This window comes from Lichenostomus cassidix, chromosome 22 (genome assembly GCF_008360975.1).
Source record: "Lichenostomus cassidix isolate B80296 chromosome 22, HeHo_3.0, whole genome shotgun sequence".
In the NCBI taxonomy this organism is placed as follows: domain Eukaryota; kingdom Metazoa; phylum Chordata; class Aves; order Passeriformes; family Meliphagidae; genus Lichenostomus; species Lichenostomus cassidix.
Window position 1 is genome coordinate 4,326,173 of NC_139502.1, and position 19,391 is coordinate 4,345,563.

The window sequence follows — 19,391 nt, forward strand, 5'->3', positions numbered from 1 at the left end:
AGCGTGAAAAACACTAAAGCCAGCAGAGGCTGTGGCCATGCAGAGTACTGAGACTGGCAAGACCTGCCTGCAAGGAGCTACCAGCCCCCTTAGCCCTTGGTCCCCTCCAAAAAACCCAAATGAAGCAAGAGTCAAGAGCACAGAATCCTTCAGTGGGTTCTTCCAGTCCGAGGGCAGAGGCAGAGGAGCTGCTTGGATTTCTCTTGGTGGCAGCAGGGTGGTGATAAGGAGAGAGGGGTAAGGAGTTGGGGTTGCTGCCTTTACCTGTGCTCATGGTCAGTGTGGGATTGGCCTTTGTCAGACTGAGCCTTCATCTCTTGCTGAGCCCCTTTTCTGAAAGGGAAAAGATTTCACTCCTTCATATTCAAGCTTGTGAGTCTTTGCTACTTGAGTTTCTGGAACACTTGGGAATATTTGATTAATAAACTTCATGCAAATGTAAGGTCTCAACTTCATGCAAATGTAAGGTCTCATTATATAATAGAATATATAAATATATACACATATATTAGAGAGAAAGATTAAAATTATTAAGAAATAAAAAAAATAGTTCAATTAATCATCAAATGGAGCATAATTACAAGTGAAAAGAAACATTCCACTGGATTGGAAATCTGAAAGAATGAATTCTAGTCCTTTGTATCCTAACTCAGTTTTTACTTCCTGGGGAACAGGTTGACAGGGATTAATTTTATTTCATTTTATGTTATTTTTGAGCTATGGTTTGCTCACAGTTGGTGTTTTTACCAGCCTAATGACAGCATATCTCACCAACTTGGGTCCCAACTGCAATCACAAAACCCCAGCTCTCGAGGTTGCTGGAACCATTTGCCATCTAGTGGACAATGGAAATCTCACTCCATGCTCAGCTTGAGTAGAAAGATATACACAAGGATTGGGGTGTATTCCTTGGAAATCTGGTCTGGCTCATTGGCCAAGGTATTCACTTTTTTAAAATAAGTAATGGTGCAAGACCCAGCTCACGTCCTGATAATTTAGAATCTGAGTATTTAAGATCAGCCTGGACAGAAACTGAAGTGAGGATTTTGTCCTCTTTTCCACACTGATCTCGCCATGTTGTTTAGTGCTTAACCACAGAAGTTTGTTGTGGTTAATTGTTACAGACACACACTCCAGGGGCAAATTTTTGTCCTCTAAAATGGATTATTATTTTCCCTTTCATGACTATGCCTTGTCAGCACAAAACATGTGGGAAGACCCAGCAGATGAGGACACCCATTCACATCTTTGGCCTGCCCAGATCACACAATTTCTATTTTATTTAGCAGTCTTAATTTCCCAATCTGACTTAATTTTTCTCTGCTACTGGGAATTCTCCCTATAAGGAAAAACTTACCAATGTTAATAACTGTCCCTTTTCATGACTTGATGCAAACTGGAAAGCTTGTTTTCACATGTCAGACAAGATTTATAAAAATCTGCCATCCCTCTTAATTTGTGTCTTTTATTTTAAAATGTATTTCTCAACAAGGTAAGAGTTTCCACATTAATTTCTGATTTTAAAATGATCACAAGTGGTGCAGTTGTTGTACCTTGACCTTGGTAAATTGTCTTGTACACTGGGAAATCTGGGGAGCTGGGAGGTTCTCAGGGGCATGGGCTCAGTGGTAAAAGCATCTTGGATTAATGTGCAGAACAGGTGACTGGAAATTTTATGTCCTTGGCAGTGAGGGACCACAGATGTTTCCTGCCCATGGGGATCAGGAAAGTTGAGCTGCACAGAGGTGAAGATGTGACCAGAGTGGGCTAATCCTGCCTGCCCTGAATGCCTGGCATGTTTCAGCTGCCTGTCGGTGGCATCCAATGATACCATGACTTGGATTCCAAGAATGCTTTCAAACACCTTTCAGGCTTTAAAAAAAAAAGTTGGGAGCAAATAATCAACATTATCTTGATATTCCAGCCAGGAAAAAAAAATTGTTTTAATTTACAAAAGCTGCCAATGCACACGCACATTGATACTCACTCAGGCACACCCAGACATACTCCCACTGAGCTCTCTAGTGTGTCCCTTCCAACTCAGAATATTCTGTGAATATTCCACACAAAATAATTTCCCCACTTTTTACAGAACAAGCCTGGCTGAGAAGTTATATAAACTACCAGAATATGACCAGTACTTTGGTGGAGGTGAGCTTTGAAAGATCAGGTAACTTTCAAGATAATAAGTCACATCCTGACACTCTCCCCCTCTAGACTGTTCCAGCCGATATGCTTTTAGGATATGAGTTTGTGCACTGGCTCCTTTTTCATTTCAGTGACAGCTCTGCGCTCCAGTGCCAGTGGGATCAGGGCAGCCCTGTCCCTCTCCTGGTGCAGGTTCCCTGGCGCTGTGCTTTTCCAGGTGTTAACCTTGTGCTTGATGCCAACCAGCTCCACCTTATCCACCTGCACGTTGACCTTGGGCGGCTACCAGGACGAGCTCTGGGCTTTGTGCACTGAGAACACAACTCCACCATTGTTCCTGAGATCGGCTGCTGGGCTGCAGTGCTCTGTGGGTGCCTCTCATGGAAATCAGTGGGAATTTTCCATCCATTCCACTGGAAAATCTCATGTATCACAATGCAAAAAGATCCTCTACCAAAAAAGCAACCCACAAAGCTACTGAGCTCTAGGGCAGCAGATGTTTCATATTAGATAGAGCATGTATGAGTTAACTGGTTAATAAAATTAAAGGTTTAATATGTTAACATATTCAGCTTTGGACCCCTCATGCCAAGAAGGACATTGAGGTGCTGGAGCATGTCTGGAGACAGGAATGGAGCTGGGGAAGGATGTGGAGCACCAGAAGCAGCTGAGGGAGCTGGGGAGGCTCAGCCTGGAGAAAAGGAGGCTCAGGGGGACCTTCTGGCTCTGCACAATACCTGGCAGGAGGGTGCAGCCTGAGGGGTCAGGCTGTGCTCCCAGGTGACAGGGACAGGAGGAGCAGGAACAGCCTCGAGGTTGTGCCAGGGGAGGTTCAGGTCAGATTTTGGGGAAATTTCTTCACTGCAAAGGTTGTAAAGCCCTGGCACAGCTGCCCAGGGCAGTGGTGGAGTCCACACTCCTGAAAGTGTTCAAAAAGTGGCACCTGGGGACGTGGTTTAATGGTGAACATCGTGGTGATGGTGGTTGAACTTGGTGACCTTAAAGGCCTTTTCCAACCTTAATGATTCCATGATTCTGTGATTTCTTTCATATCATGAACATTCAGTGCAGACCCTTTGTTGACAGAGGGTAGATTTAAAAATAGACATTTTCAGACTACAGTTATTGCAGGCAACAGTTGGATCTGATCTTCAGGGACACTTTACCTACTGCTGGCTTTTACCTCCTTGGTCTTTCCCTGTAGTCCAGAAATAGTATCAAGCACCTGCAAGATAAGAAAAATAGATTAATTATAATCTAAGACAGGTACATAAAGAATATTGTAAACTGTGGCCTAGTCAACAAAGAACGAAATGGCAGGAAATAGCAAGGGCAAATACACTATCAATAAACAGAATATCAAACTTCTTTCTCCTGCATAAGTCCTTTTCTCTGTTTTGTTCAGAGCTGGCTGTACATTCGTGTTTACCCTGTAATTAGTTATTTTAAATTGAGAATAAATTTCTTATGCTCTGCATGATCTTTGAGGTTGTTGGTGATATCAACAGGCCGAGCCTCAAGGGCTGTAAATTCAAAGATGAATTTGTATATTTGGGTGCTCTTGTGTAAAAATATCCTCTGGAAAACTGGGAGAATCAGAGCATGGCCATATGGGTTGTGTGTTTTATGATTCTTCCTATGTTTCCTCCTCCCTTAGTTGGGAGCTGCACTGCAAGACATGCAGCAGCCCCACAACAGATTTGCCCCTGAGGTGCTGCATCCACAAATTTTCCACGAGCTGGACACCAGCCATGGAGGTACTGTGAGAGTGGATGGAGAGCTGAAGTTTTATTTACCAAACAACAAACACAGTGGTTAAAATGCAAATATTATTTATATATATATATATATATATGTATATAGCTATATAGGTATATTCCTCACAGGCTACAATGAGACTATGAACTAACATTAAAACTAGAAACAATATTCTTCCATTTGTGAGTACAGGAAGGGCAGGAATGCTACTTCCCTAACTCAAAATTAATTGGCAGGTAATGAAGGATTTAGGCTTGTTTCAGGGTCCTCAGAACACAAAAAATGTATTCCTGGTTTTAATTAACAAGTTTTGGATCACCAAGAACCTGCAGCCTGTGAATGCAATTAATCTAAAAGTACAGCTTCACCATGTGATAAAATGCTCTTTTATTGGATAGCAGATGGTGTAGCCAGGAGTCTGATTTGAAAAAAACAAACTGCAGACCTGGAGCAACTTTCCTCCAAAGGAGTGTCTTGCCTTTTGGCAGCCATTCACAGCTCCAATAAGCAGTAAATATTCAGTCTTCATCCCCAAAATGCATACCCCATCCGAGCCCTGGTAGGAAGGCTGTGAGAGTTCAACTCTTCCCTGGGATGTGCAGCAGAGCAGGCAGGTGGCACCAGCACTGCCCCATCCTGTGCTTCCATCAGCTCCTGGCACCCCAAGCTGTATGGGAAACTCAGCAAGTGCTCATAGCTCTTTGTGCCCTGCCATTGTGTGAAAGGAAAACTTTATTCCTAGCTACAAATTCTTTATGGCTGGGACAGTGTCTTCTATTCAGGCTTGGAAAATGCCCAGAACAAAAATCTCTCTGACCCACTGCACTTATTCCAACTGCTACACATTTCCACTGGCCCTGCAGAATTCAAGCTGCTTTGCAAGTGTTGGTAATGTGGATCTGCTCCCTCCCTTTATCACCATTCACCTGTTTGCTCCCTCTCCCCAGCCATCCTACATAAGGTGAGCCAGCACCTGGATGCTGATCCCAAAGTGAAGTTCTCCACGGGAAAAATATATTCTGTTTCTGTTTCTTCACTTTATGAAGCATAAACCAATGCCTGGGCCATGTTGCTGCCCCAGCATAGGAATGGAAGAAAGGGAAATGTAAGGCCCACTGTAATTGTTTTCTGATTTTGGATGAAAAAACAAAGCATTTTATTTATTTATTAAAGCATTATCTTTATTTGTATATCATAGGCTTGTTATACATCAAAGCTTTGGATGAGCAAGTTGAGCTTTGTACCCAAGTTCTGTTCCAGCTGGAGAACATGGTTACCATCACTAAAACATGCAAAGAAACATGCATTTCCTTGTAACTGCAATGTCAAGATCCAGTTGCGATGAGCTCTTCACAGATTTTAAAGCCCAAAATGCTTGGAATTCCGGCACTGGCACAGCCATCAACATCCCCTAGTGCTAAAAAAACCCCAAGAGAATGAGGATGGTATCAGTATCAGTATAAGTATCTCATTATCAGATGAGGTCCCTGTATCCAACTAGGAAAAAAGTCTTAAATACACAAATCTCAATCCCCAGTTATGGTCCTATTCAAGGCCTCTGTCTCAAAACTGTGCAAAACATTTGTGGTGTAACTCAATGGGAAGAAATGTTTGTACAGCACCAGGGTACCAGGAGAATTTAGGTTAAAAAGGTAGGAAGGTGCCCTGGGAAAGAACCATAGTGTCCTGATTTGTAACTTACGTTCGGTGGCTACGAGCTGGTAGAGAGGCAGCCCTGTGCAGAGCTTTTCAATGTGTTTGCCATAGAGAACCCAGTCTTTGAAACGTCCCAGCCTGGAACTGCCAGCTTGGAACTGAGCCCACACATTATTCGGAGAGTATACGTCCTTCATGGTCTGAAAGGCAAAGCTTAGACACATCAGAAATGTAGCTTTAGCTTCACTCTGCTGGGACACCTGTAGAGAAGATTCCCAAACCTAAAGCCACCTTCCTTTGCCTCACAAAAAAAAGTTCAAAGTTGAAGTCTGGGGCTTCAAAAACCCCCCAAACAAACAAAAAAACCCCAAAACCAAAAAAAACCCAACCAACCAACCAACCAACCAACCATCCAACCAACCAACCAACCAACCAACCAAAAAAACCCAACAAAAAACCCCCCAGTCAATCTATTCAGTAACAAAATTCACTAGGTATTAGCTGATGGGCTGGCACAAAATGAGCCAGAGTTCCAGTTCACCTCCAGGTAATACTTCCAGTCTCCTTCTGAAACCTCAGCCTGAATAGGGAAGTCAAAATGTGGTCAAAGTAAATCAATCTCTATACTCTCTTCTGGGAAAAAAAAATAAATTTCAAGCTATGTCAAGGTCAAAATATCAGCAAGATAATGAGGGAAAGTTTGCCTGAACTTATATTGTGATCACCTCAAAATAGTCAAATTACATCAGTTCCAAGGACAAGACAGCTTGAGACACCTCAACAATCCCCTATAAAACTGCAAGGGGGCTGTGATTCCAGCTCCATCATTGTTAAGACAGCATAAGTCATTCCTGAACTGTTTTAGGGGCAGAGTGGAGGGTTTCCCTCACACCACACTGCTCCCATCCCTTCCTTTCCAGCAGCAAAGGTTCCCCACACAGTCACCTGTCTCTCAAAAGCCAGACGTCCAATGTCTTCCAGGTCTGGGATGTATTCCTGCTTTATTTTCATGATAAAGCAGGCATTTCGTGAAAATAACCTGGTCGCAATATACCCCTGTAATGGAAAGAATTAAGGTTAAATAATTAGAAATTGCTAACACTGACATTAGTTGATGCTCTCTACTCTTTGAGGCAAACTAGAAGAAACACCAAGTGGCTGCAGAGGTTGCTGCTGTGGAATGATTGGATTTCCTTTGTCATCTTTGGGGAATGGAATCAGCCAATCCTGGTGCCTGTCCCTAAGACTGGAAGCATCATTTCTGACAGACTTTTGCTGCCCATGAGTGCTGGCAGCCAATCCTCACCTCCAGCCCCATGGAGGTCAGCAACCTCCTCACTTCCAGGAACTGCCACCACAGGTTTCATTACAAGTCTTTTAAACTGACCCACCATATGGACAAACAAGTAGATGGCCAAGGAGGAGGAAAGGTGATGGGAGACTTCAAAGAAACTGTGTTTCTTTGTGATGTGGTGAGAACACACTAAAATAATTTCTGATTTTAAAAACTTCCTCAGGGATTAATTTGAGGCAGACTCTTGGATTTACTCACACGTGTGTAGTCAAAAATGGTATCAGAGGAGTACACGCCAGAACGGACATGGACATCAACGATGTGCTCCTCATTGTGGATGGTCATTGTTCCAGTGACATAGTTGCTGACAGGATCTCTCAGGACAAAGGTCTTTGGTAAAAAGCACAAAGTCATTGTTCATCATCTGACTTCCATCTTCAGCAGGTGCAACAACCCCCAATGCTTTCTGCTTTATGTAAATACTAAATCCCTTAAGAACCTGTGAGCAGTCTTAGGAGGCTCTTGAGGTGGAGATGAGTTATCAAACAGGCCCTCCTGCAGGCTGAGGAGAAACTGCATGGGACATCCCATGTCATTCTGGCCAGCAGCAGGGACTGGCAGGAGACTGCACCAGTCTCCAAATGTTTGGTTGAGCTAGGGCACCCCTGTCCCCCTGACTTCTTGTTACATTGCACCAGCACAGAACCACCTCTTTGGCTTCACTGTCACCTCTGGCAGAAGCTCTTTTTCTCTACACTTGGCAATAAGTACCTTGTTAGTTTCAGATTTTTCTGTGGTTTTCTTCCTGTTCTATTCACCCTGCCCAGGGATCCAACACATTTTAAATGCTCATGTGCAGGACAAGACTCATCACTCTACTTACGTCCAATGCAGAAGTCTGAGCCCAAAAGATGCCCAGGCAAATGAGGACTGCAGTCTGTAAAAGGAATCAGAATCTTGTAAATCAGAATAATGTAAAATCTCACTCAGCAGAAACAGCAGAGAGTGCCATAAAAAAATCCAGTCCATGAACTGAGGGGAGGAGCTGTAGCATCAGTTTGAAAAGTTACCCATTTAGCATGTCTATTAGTTGAAAACAACTACAATTCCTCATTGTAAAGTTTTTGCTGTCAGGCTCTCCTTTGCTGTAACTGAAAAAGCAGAATAACATTGAATTTCTTCAGTTTTCAGATGCCATGTTGCTTCTTGATTTGCCTCTACAACTGCAATTATTAAATCATAACTAAATCCCCCATCTGAAGTGTAACCAATTCTGCATTCTTTGCTCAAATGAGGCTTCCACTGACTTCACTGATCCAAGAAACGCAAGTTTCCCTCTGAACCACCCAAAGAAACAACACACAGATCATATTATTGTACCACTGTATTGTACCACTTACTTGAGCATCTTCTTCTTTATCCCTTTCTTTTCAAAAATAAGGAACTAAGAGTATTAAAAGTTCAACAGAAATGGAGATACTCACAAATCTCTTCATTTTTCTTTCAGATGAGAACAAGAGGCTGCAGAAAGTAAGAACGCAAGAAAATCCCAGAGACCTTCAACTTTTATATCTTGCTGGAGGTGTGGGAAACACTTGACAGAACTTTCCTTCATGAGTTGAACAAGTCCATATCTACATGTCGTAAGCCTCCTATCTGAATTTTGGGTTGGCACAGATAACCGGACCCTGATATATTTAAAGTACTCAGTAAGTCTCAGTAAATCAATCACTCTACAAATGGCTATTATTCACTGGTTTAAACTTTAGTTTTGCTGGTTCTATTTTTATAAATATTTAACTGTATATTATCCAGAATTAAATCACATTGGGATTTAACTCTGCTATTCATTCATACAAACTGCATTTTGTCTTCTGAAATATAATCCTTAACAGCTTGATTGATAGTCTACAGAGAAATATTGGGAAGAAACACCTGTGTCATGGTGGCCTCCATGTCAGCCAACAGACAGACCAATTCTTCAGCCATTTCTTTCATTGCATATATTGGATTGGGCCCTTAGCAACCTGATAGTGAGTGGCAACCCTGCCCATGGCAGGGGGTTGGAACTGGATGATCTTTAAGGTCCCTTCTAATCCAAACCATTGTGGTATTCCATGATTCTATTTTGTGTGCAGGGACTCTCAACAAGAAGTGCTGTTCATTTTTGATCAGTTCCCACGATGCACAGAGCACATGCACTGAAATTAGTGACAGAATTGTGCTTCACAAGACAACTTGGGGAATTTTTGGCCTTCTCAGTATACAGAGGCTCTATGGTACACACAAGGTCACAGACAAAAGGAGCAGGATGGGGATTCCCTCTTTGAAGCTGCCACTGATTTCTGCATTTTATGGAAATGCCAGTGACCACAATATTGCCATGAGAATGTTCTCTGGTGCTCTCTGGTGACTGTGACCTTGCCTGGACTCCTCCCCATCTGCTGTTCTGCACCAGCCAGTGCTGGGGCCTGGAAGAATCACACTCTGCTTTCTACTAGAAAGTCTTAATCAAGGCTGGTTCACTCCTAATAAAACAAGAACTCAAACTAATAGCAAACACATTTCTGTAATTTCTCTTATCAGAAAAAAGGTGAAGGAGTTTGTACAGAAATATCTCTCAACAAACAGGCCTCAATGGAAAAAAAAAAAGGAAACTGCACACATTTGCTCTATGCCACCTAAGTCCACATGAGAAAAGGTTATCTCAAGTATAACAATGCTGTGCTGCTAAGCAATATATCAGAAAACACATAAACAGATATCAAATTCTGATAAACCCGGTTAGACTAATTAGGTTGGTGTTGCACTCCTCTTGAAAGCTGGCTCTGTCCCTTCTTCTCAAAAGATTCTTTGTTTCTAAGATAACAGGTATGTCAGAAATACTCAGAGTAAATTTTGACAGTCAAGTAGGTATTTCACAGCAGGAATATAACAAGGTTCAGACACCACAAGTTAAAAAAAAAGTTTTAATAAGTTCTAAATGCATTAAGGGGAAAGCCCAATTTAACTTTTCTTCAGTCATTATGCCGTCATAGACTCATTTCATTTGAAAAACACTCAAGAAGCGGCAGCCTCTGCTTTCCTCAGCATCGCTGTGCTTAGGCATAGGTGAGGGCTGAGCAGCAGGGGAGACCAAGAGTTATTTACTGAAGGAGAACTACAACAATAGCCACATTCTCACGATTTGCACCTTGCATTGCACTGACTGAACTCTGCTGATCCCATCAGACCGTTTTTCAATTAAAGGTTAATTTCTCAAAAGTATTTGACTAATTAACACAATTGCAAGAGTCCACAGCCTGAGCTGGTTGTGTCAGGCAAAGCCTTAGATATATTCCAATAGGCATGCCATACTTTTTGGAGTTCATCACACATCTCCCAGGAACACACCTGAAATCAGCATACATGTGCTTGAACCCAAGCACCAGAGTCCTAGAAGCACCCTTTGATAGGAAGCAGCTGAAGGAAGGAGCTGCCTAAGAAGGGCTGAAACCCCTCTAATTTCACTTTGGCCAGTCCTCAGGCGGAGGTTTAGCTTACTAAGCTGTGACTCAGAACCCTTTGGTGAACCTTGCTACCTCTAGTTTATGGTCTCTTTCTCAAATCAGCCCTTAGTCTATAATCAGGTGCTCCTCTCCTGAAGAGGCTCAGTGAAGACACAGGAGCCATGTCTGACAGCCAGAAAGCAGATCCTGGACAAGCTTGGAAAGGAAGGTCAGCAAAAGAACTCAGGAATTCCTATGAATATGAGGTTTAGAACCAACCTCATGATCTCTGGGGACTCAACATTTTTAACATATGATGCCACATTCTCAAGGTCAGCCCTGTGCTTTCCGTACTTTTGATCTCTCAAACCTCTTGAAGTCTCTCAAACCTTTCCTCAAATCAAATCACTTTTTCCTCAACTGTTACACTTGCAGGCATGTTGGTTGTATCAGGGAAGCCAGCACAAAATGGAATGTGAGAAATGTGCAAAAGAATAATTATTGTGTTACTACACAGCAATGTTTATTTTCACACAAGTAAAAATTTCTCTTTTTTTTGTAAGGTCAAATAGTTTTAAATACATTCTATGTTATCCTGATGAAACATTACTAAGCTACAAAATTACTCTTAATTTATATAATTGCCAGAAGAATTTAACCCATTATTTGACACTGTCATCCACGAAAAACTAAACACTGAACTAAACTAAAACTAATCCACTAAAACAGGAGAACCTTGAGCAGCAACTAAAAAGTAAAATCACAGCATTTCAGTTCAAGTCTGATTAGTAAAAAGAAATTTAAACATGTGAAGGAGAGGATTCAATCAAGTTATGGTGAGATTATATGGTCACAGTAAACTCTCATGGTGACTCACAGGGTTTTTCTCCAGGTACTTTTCATAAATATTTACTTTATCGGGGAGTCAGCAGGTAGTGGGAGAAAAGGCAAAGAGTGAAGCAACACCTCTAAAAACCAACATAACTCTCCATGCTCCCATTTGCACTCAGGTGGGCATGCCATGCTCTAGATAAAGGCAGGTGACATAGCCTAGAAAACTCTGGCTCAAGGACAGGTCAAGCAGAACTAAGCACATTCCATAATTTAAAAAAAGAAAACACCTCAAGCTCCAGCTTCAAGGATGAAACCAGAAATAATTTCATCAGTTTTACTCTTGCTAGACAGCAAGGAACACAAAAAGCACATGAAAATGTGTGTGCACAAAATGAAACAGTAATTTGAGAAAAGGGTGAAATCTGAAATGCTTCTTACCCTTGGGAGGTTGCTGAAGAGTGATAAAAGAATTTACTATGGAAACAGAATGCCTTGAGCAGAGCGTTAAAGAGGACACAGAGACAAACTGGTAGTGGAAAAAAAAAATAGGGCCTTATGCAGACAAAGCCCCATTCCCTGCCCTTTTTCCTGGCTATTCTACAGTTGTCACTAGTTTTGTAAGCTGTGCTTAGTGTCAAAAGCCTTTGCCACTAGAGCTGTGCGTTTGCCACATGAACTACTCAAGCACGCAGAAGCTGGTGGAAGATGTGGATGTTCAGGGCCACAAGTGTGATGCATTTCTGTAATGGCTAAGTTGGCTTGGATTGTTGGAAGACAGTGACAAAACTGCTTTCCAACTCCCTGCTCATAATTCTGCAGGGATGAGGATAGTACAGCTCAGTTTCTCTTGCCTTTTCTGAGAAGGGCTCAATTAACAGAATTTCCAGAGGCTAGTAAGAGGATATTTTTACATACAAAATAAGACTTTTATGTGTATTTGGTATCGTGGAGGCTAAGGACATAACCTGTCTCCATTTGGCATCCACAAATTAGTCTGATTAGATGAACTAAAAATCTTTCCCCTTGGTAGTTTTTCACTTTCATTCACCATATTTGACATCTTGAGCAAAGAGCAAAATGGATGTGAAACAGATGGAAAAGCCTAACTCTCAGCTCACAGCACTGTCAGACTGCTGCAGCTCCTCAGCACTCACAGTGGTTTTGCTTATAGGTCCAACTGCAGGCTGAGTCCTTTGCCACATTGGCACAAAGCAGCACTACAAGTTTACTGGGAATCTGCTCTGCTTCTGATTATCTTTTTTTTTTTACATTTAAACATTACTGTTAAACACATTGGACTTACCATGACCAGTTTTCTTTCATTTCCCTGTATGCAATGAATTCAATCGGGCTGCTATCAAAGCCTCCTCTTATCAGAGTGCTTCCCCAGGAAACTCGTCATGCTTCTGTGAACACAGGGCACCTGCCAATAAGGTAAACCTATTTTCAGATTTAACTTTCGGGTATTATGTATAAAACGTAAGAGTACACATCAATTACCAGCAGAGCTGGCCTGGCCTACCATCCAAATGAAGTTCCCTGTAAGTATACGTATCACTTTCTCATAAAACTCTTATGGCAGGGCAGCTTTTAAATGGTTTTGAGCTTTTCCTGGCACCAAGCAAACTCATAGTGATTTCTGCAGGGCTCACAGAGTGAAAATGCCAACAGGGTGGGGACTGCAGGGGTGAAATCTCCCTTTTGGCAGGGATGGAACTCCACATGCCTAATCAAACGTGAAAGAGAGAAGTGCTCTGTTCCAGGGGTGACACACACACGGGAGATGTCCACAGGACAATATTCTCTCCTTCATGACTCAGAGGCAAATCAAGAGTCTCGGCAATTCACATAAAGTTAGAGCTTAGCTGTTTGCTGAGAGCATGAGACATGAGAGATTTCAAGTGCAGGACAGTGACACTGGGGTATTTGGAGCAGCCTGAAATCAGTGCAGGAAAAATTCTCAAGCATTACTGTCAAATACTCTGCATCAGACTTGGACATTTTTCATCAAAATCCTCTTCTGAAGGAGATGAAATCTGGGACCAATTCAATGTTCGAGGGATTGTCTTCAAGAAAATAATTGTTTACAATAGTTATCCCAAAAGAATTTTTCATCATAGCAATAGGAAATCTCTCCAAAAGAGATCAGCAGTATTTTGGACAAACCTGAGCAACAGCAAGCATGTGACTTCTTGTCTATAGATTTATGAATGGGTAACAAATGTTTGATGTCCCAATTTTCCGAACAGAAATGCTTGTGCCTACCCTTAGACTATTAGTCTTGTATTCAGAAGAGGAGGTCACTATGAGGACACTGAGGTTCCCTTGCTGCTGTTTTCCAAGTACAGAGCTGGACTGTGCACTCGTATTCCAACTCTTCACAAGAGGTGCAAATGGACATTTCTCAGATCTGATCTATGTCTGAAATCAAAAGCTCGAGGTGAAAAGCTCAGCTTTGCAAAGCAAATATTTCAGAGTACCTTTTTCCAAGGAGTTACTGAACTGAGGCTGGGCAAGTTTTAGAACCCACAGTGTTTCAATGACCTTCCTGCCGGGCAAGGTGCACTGCTGGGGCTAAGAGCCATTTCTATGCATGTGTTCTGTAAACTCATCAAGGATTAATTCTCCTACATATTTAAATCCTCTTCAGCTGGTCCCCCCTTCAGAAAGTGCTGAGCCAGTACACAAAGTAAACAGAAAGTCAAAATTATTTTAAGACAGCAAATAATTTGATGCAAGCTAAGCAGCATGGTGTTCAAGTGTTTTGAATTTCAAATTTTCATTTCAGATTGTGATTGCTTCTCTTCTTGGAGTTTTCCTGGCTCCTGCTCTTGCCAACTACGTAAGTATAGAGCTACACATAGCTGTTCACTGCTGCCACAGGAACTACTGGCTTTAGCTTGTACCTCTGAGAAATGTGTTTCTGGAAATGAAGCTGCATTTTTAAGTCTGATATTTAGAAGAAAATGGCATTTTAATTTTTCTATGATAACGAAGAAATTATTTCCTTGCTTGCTGTACTAAGGGAAAAAGACAGTTACCATACATGGAATCAGGAGATTCTGTCCTGAGATGAACATAAACACTGAAAATAATGGTGTGGAGAGCAACAAGTATTAACATGGTTGATCTGACCACAAGATACAGTAGAATGCTGTAAATAATCTGGTGCCAGCAAGATCCTGATGGGGAAAGAATAGTAAAGCATTATTTTGATATACTTAGAAAGTAAAGGCTTCCCAGCCTTCATTCTGAGCCAAGAAATTTTCTCCCCTTTAACCTGATCTCCAAGAGCAATAATTTTCCAAAACGTGGCTACTAGAGCAAATGCTTTATTGAGTGAAACACCAGTGGGAATCTGGGAAGCTAAATCCTTACCTCCTTTAATCTTTTCCAAAAATCAGAACATGGAGGAAAACTTTAGCGGGGAGCCCAGTGAAAACTCAGACCACTCTGACACCAGGGTCAGCACCAACCCAAAGGAGGGCTCTGAGGCCTGGAAAACCATCTGGGACTTCAAGACTGTAAGTAGCTGCCACCATGGCACAAGAAAAATGGTGAAAGAGACCAACGTTTTCTAAAAAACACCAAAGCTCCAACAAAACTTCATCATATTTTAGAAGAGATGTTTAAACACATCCTCCTTCAGCCATGGCACTGTTTCTGCTGTACTGTGTGCTGCACTGAGCTTTTCAGCAGCAAATTCCTTCACCTGCCCTAAGCATGAGACCACATCATACACGTGGCATTACTGGAGGAGGCAAATACCTTTTACCAAAGTCTCTCATCAGCCTCCGTGACATATTTACCTAAACAATATAATTGAAAGGACCAATATTTTTCTTTCCTTATGACTATTTGCATTGTAGAAAGCTTTTCTTTTAACCAGCGCCTCTCTCTAGCAATCCACTTCTCTTTCCCTGTAGTTCCTTTTGTTCCTGTTGGCAACAAAAAGGGGTTTCTCATTTAATTTTAATAGGGCTACGTTGCAACCAAAGTGTTTTCAAAGAACACCTGCATCATTGCTACAACAAGCAAGAGGTTTTGGCTTGGCAAATGGTTCCCTGCACCACCTCAAGGAGACAAGGTAGGAAGGTGGATGAAAGTGGAGCAAAACCCTATTGATTGTCAGTGAAAAGCACTTGTTAGTACACACACAGGAGAAAAGTCTCCAAGAACTGAAAAGAACCTTCTCAGCAGGGCTGATTCACTCTAACATTTCATTCAAAAGTTGCATTGCCCGTAAATAACCCCAATTACTGTTCAGCCTGGCCTTGGACACTTCCAGGGATGAGGCAACCACAACTTCTCTTGGCAACATGCGTCAGGGCCTCACCATCCTCACAGAGAATTTCTTAGTATCCCATTTAACCCTGCCCTCTGGCAGTGGGAAGCCATTTCCCCTTGTCCTTTCACTCCAAGCCCTTGTAAATAGTCTTGCCCCATCTCTCCTGTTGGCCCCTTCAGGTACTGGAAGGCCACAATTAGGTCACCCGAAGCTTCTCTTCTCCAGGATGAACACTTCCAATTATCTCAGCTTTTCCTTATAGCAGAGCTGCCCCATCCCTTTGATCATCCTGGTGCCTCCTCTGGACTCCCTTCAGTAGCTCCAGGTCCTTCCTGTGCTGGGATCCCAGGGCTGGAGTAGCTTTGCAGGTGGGATCTCACCTGAGCACGGCGGAGGGGCAGAATCCCCCCTGCTCTGCTGCCAATGCTGGGGATCAGCCCAGCACAGTTGGGTTTCTGGGCTGTTGGTGCACACTGATGGGGCATGTCCTGCCTGTCACCCACCAGGCCCCAAGTCCTTCTCGGCAGGGCTGCTCTTGATATGTTCATCCCCAGTTCTGAACTCCAGTTTTGGTTTCCCTAAATGCTGCTTTCTGGGTTTGTTTGATGCTCAGGGACCTGGGCTTTACCAATTGCCACCCAGAGAGAATCGCATGATTATCTCAAGGTTCAGACTCCAAAGCTTGAGCCCATTTGGAAAACGCATCCAAGCTCTGTGCAGAGGAATTCCCTCCTACCTTGCTTACCCAGCTCCTGGTGAGTTTGCTACTGACAGCCTTTGTGTTCCAAAATAAGGACAGGTTAACAGAATTACAAAAAAAGATTCAAGCAAAGGTGAGCATGTCACTTATTGAAGTCCTATGACTTTTTATACATCAGTGTATACATATATAAGGAAATGCAGCAGGTCTATCACTCTTCTGCGTACAATGACCTGGAGCCCAGCCATTCTTAGGAAGGTCCTGGGCTCTAGTTCTTGACATAAGTCTGGAATTTTTAGGCAATTAGTAGGAAGCATTTCAGCTGCATTTTTATTTTCTTATTTTCTCAGTCCAAATCTAATCAGTTTTCCCTTTTCTTTCAGGATCAAACTTTTTAAGAGGATCAAACTCCTTAAGAGGATCAAACTTCTTAGAGCGAGATATTTCATGATTGAAATTTAAGATTAATGAACTGCCTGCTTATTACTGTGGTTATTCCTAACAAAGTGTGCAGAAGAAAATTTATAGAATTGTGTACCCATAAGTAAGAATTTTCTCCATGATAATCTTCTCTTGATCATTTCAATTTCAATCATTTATCTTTCTTCTGCTCTGTGTGGAAGTTGTTGAGTATCAGTAAAATTTATCATCAACCTACATTGGTCTGTGCTGTATTTTTACAAACCCTTTGAAAAAGCAGAAAGAATCCAAAGACAAGTGGCAAAAGAATGGTGGTTCAAAATACCAGTTTTGGCATTTAAACCTCTTCCAGTACAATTTCCCAGGGAGAGTGCTGGGAAATAAATGCTGCTTTGAGCAATTATTCATTATTTCAAGAAGAAAATAGTGCAACATCTACTACATTAACCATATTTAAGATAACATGAGATCAGTATGACTGATTTTTATTTTGACTTCTAATTAACATAGTAAGACTTAGTAATGTAATGCAATATGAAATGGTTTACTTTAAAAATAAATAGTACCATGCAATATGGCCAATTGCAAACAGACAGATGCACTATTGCTCTGATCAGCCCAGAAATCGAACTGCAAATAACAGAATTAAGAAATGTATTAAATGAAATCTGGGGTTGAAAACAGTTGTTAGGCCAAATGTAAGGCAAAAAGACTGAGCCTACTTTCTTCATCTGAAACATCACTAACTCGAGTCTGTCTAGAAAACACCACATCTTCACATTCCCTCCTCACTCAGGGGCCCTTTCCTTGCTGTTTGAAAGCAGTTACTCTAAGAGACACTTTACCCACTCAGGAACACCCCACAGTTACTCTAAGGAAAGGATGCAACAGCCTGTTCTGGTCAGGAAAAACCTTTTGGGGTCTCTAAGGGTCAACTGATATGAAAACCAAAGCAAAACTGCACCCAAAAATATTTTAGCACCTCCAAAGAAAAGCAACCGTAGGGTTGCAGTATTTAAACAAAAGTTCCTGTCTGACGTGCCTGGGGTTTCTGAAGAGACTCTCCTCTCCTTTTCCAACTTGGCATTGCATTTTCCTTGAGGTAACAGAGGTACAGCCCTCTTCCCTTATCCTACTGGGAGTCACTGGGAATGTCTCTCTGGGGGCCGTGGAGCCCTGTCACAGATGATGATTCCACACGCTCCCAGGCAGCTGGGATGTGGCCTGAGCAGGATCTGTGGTGCAGATCTTGCAGCCCTGTGGTCACCGCACAGCGCAAAGAGCCTGGCAGCCTCGCAGGCAAACAGGGATACCCTCTGCCCACTCCAACCAGACCCTCCCTGGTCTCCATGCAGGGAATAGCAGTGTGCAGATGCTTCTGGCCAGGGACAATGCCTGCTGCAATACCATCCCACTTAAAGCCACAATTCCAACAGCAGAGGTAAATACTGTCAGCAAGGCCCAGCTGCTCTCAAAACTGCTTTAACTTCCTGCACTTAGGAGCAAAAATCTGTCAGGAATCGTAAATGAATAAAGCTGGAAAGGTGTAAATGTCTCAGGGCTGCTCTGCCAAGTCCATGGAGGCACAGATGCCTCAGCCCTCACTGCCATATTTTAGTGGGTGCTATGGCTACCCGATAACATACAGTGCATTTTGGAAGGTAAAAAGGCTTTCACTTATTTTGTCAAATGCAAAGCTTTTTATATTTTTGTTTAAGCCCAAGGATATCTCTGATCTTAAGTTTAAACTGAATTTTCAAAAGTAAATACTACATGTCAGGAAAATACTATAAACATATTTAATTTTTCACTGCAAATGGATTCCTATTTGATAACTATCAGACTCCAGCAGGTCAAAATGGTCAAAAGTACAATCCCCATGTTTATCAAATAGTTACAGCAGGAAATAATTTTATGGGGCATGTGACAGGGAAACAAATGACAAAATAATTTTATTGCAACAATCAGCATTTCCATGGCAAATTCTGAAAACATATAAAAGGTGGAGGGTTCACATTGCTCTTTCTACCTGCAGGAGCATCAGCTCTGCAGTCAAGATGAATCTGCCTGTGAGTATGCATGCTTTTCTTCCTTATAAACTGAAACTTTGATTCAAACCCATTCCCTTATCCCTCAGAAGTGCTTCTGCCTTTCTAGAGCACAAAGGCTTTCTCTGGGGACATTTTGCTCCTCCAGAATGAGTAACTCAGCCCCTATTACCCAAATGAGCTGATGAGGTAAGGATTTTTTCACAGCTTGGCTGTACATTATTCAGAAAATAGGAAGCCTAATCCATGTCCATTTTTGTCAACGCTTTTGCACAACTGGAGCAATGCACTAGTGGATCAACCCCTTCCCTGAAACGCCAGGGAGAAGAAATTCTCCTCAATCTTGTCAAATACCTGTGTGTTCCTGCACAAGTGTGAGAAACAACTCCTGATTCAGCTCTTGGAAGAGCAAGTGTGAAATGTGTCTACTTTGCAGCATGCTGGGGTAAAGCAAGGGTGACTCCTTTTTAGGGCACTATTGCAATCCCAGGATGAAAGCAAAAAAGGATCCAAGGAGGACCCTTAAACATCAGATTAGGAGAAGGGAAGGAGGATTCTCACAACGGGATTTATCAGACAGACCTGCAGTTACATTTGATATTTGATTTTCCTTTCAGATTTTGACTGCAGTCCTTCTTGGACTTATCTTAACTCCAGCCCTTGCTGATTTCGTGAGTATGGTGAACAAATTCCACATGCTTATCTACTCTGTATTCCCTAGTTCATGAGATACCCTTGATTCTTTTCCCATCACTTT

General features: G+C 42.2%; 3 protein-coding genes across 8 annotated transcripts in view; 2 read left to right on the top strand and 1 right to left on the bottom strand.

Annotated features, from left to right (window-relative positions):
• Window positions 1-5,060: 5,060 nt before the first annotated feature.
• GKN2 (gastrokine 2) lies at window positions 5,061-8,441 on the bottom strand. Of its 2 annotated transcripts, none has more exons than XM_085080542.1 (6): window positions 8,341-8,441; window positions 7,740-7,793; window positions 7,115-7,246; window positions 6,508-6,618; window positions 5,609-5,762; window positions 5,061-5,323 (listed from the first exon to the last, which is right to left on the bottom strand). In XM_085080542.1, exons 1-6 carry the CDS (start codon window positions 8,350-8,352, stop codon window positions 5,232-5,234), a joined length of 555 nt encoding a protein of 184 aa, XP_084936668.1. In that variant the 5' UTR covers window positions 8,353-8,441; the 3' UTR covers window positions 5,061-5,231. The 2 variants fall into 2 exon arrangements, with proteins under 2 accessions (XP_084936668.1, XP_084936669.1); XM_085080543.1 differs by lacking the exon at window positions 8,341-8,441 and adding an exon at window positions 8,257-8,275.
• A 4,234-nt stretch (window positions 8,442-12,675) lies between these two features.
• Window positions 12,676-16,825, top strand: LOC146428105 (gastrokine-1-like). The gene is made up of 6 exons (XM_085080810.1): window positions 12,676-12,719; window positions 13,967-14,020; window positions 14,583-14,702; window positions 15,158-15,265; window positions 16,080-16,221; window positions 16,550-16,825. The coding sequence occupies exons 1-6, from the start codon at window positions 12,708-12,710 to the stop codon at window positions 16,615-16,617; spliced, it is 504 nt and encodes a 167-aa protein (XP_084936936.1). The 5' UTR covers window positions 12,676-12,707; the 3' UTR covers window positions 16,618-16,825.
• Window positions 16,826-18,625: 1,800 nt separating this feature from the next.
• Window positions 18,626-19,391, top strand: part of LOC146428106 (uncharacterized) — a 73,255-nt gene continuing 72,489 nt past the window's right edge. For all 5 annotated transcript variants that reach the window (XM_085080558.1, XM_085080559.1, XM_085080562.1 and 2 more), the window contains exons 1-2: window positions 18,626-18,655; window positions 19,252-19,305. In XM_085080558.1, the coding sequence (XP_084936684.1) occupies window positions 18,644-18,655; window positions 19,252-19,305 (66 nt within the window). In that variant the 5' untranslated portion in view covers window positions 18,626-18,643. The remainder of the gene's footprint in view (window positions 18,656-19,251; window positions 19,306-19,391) is intronic.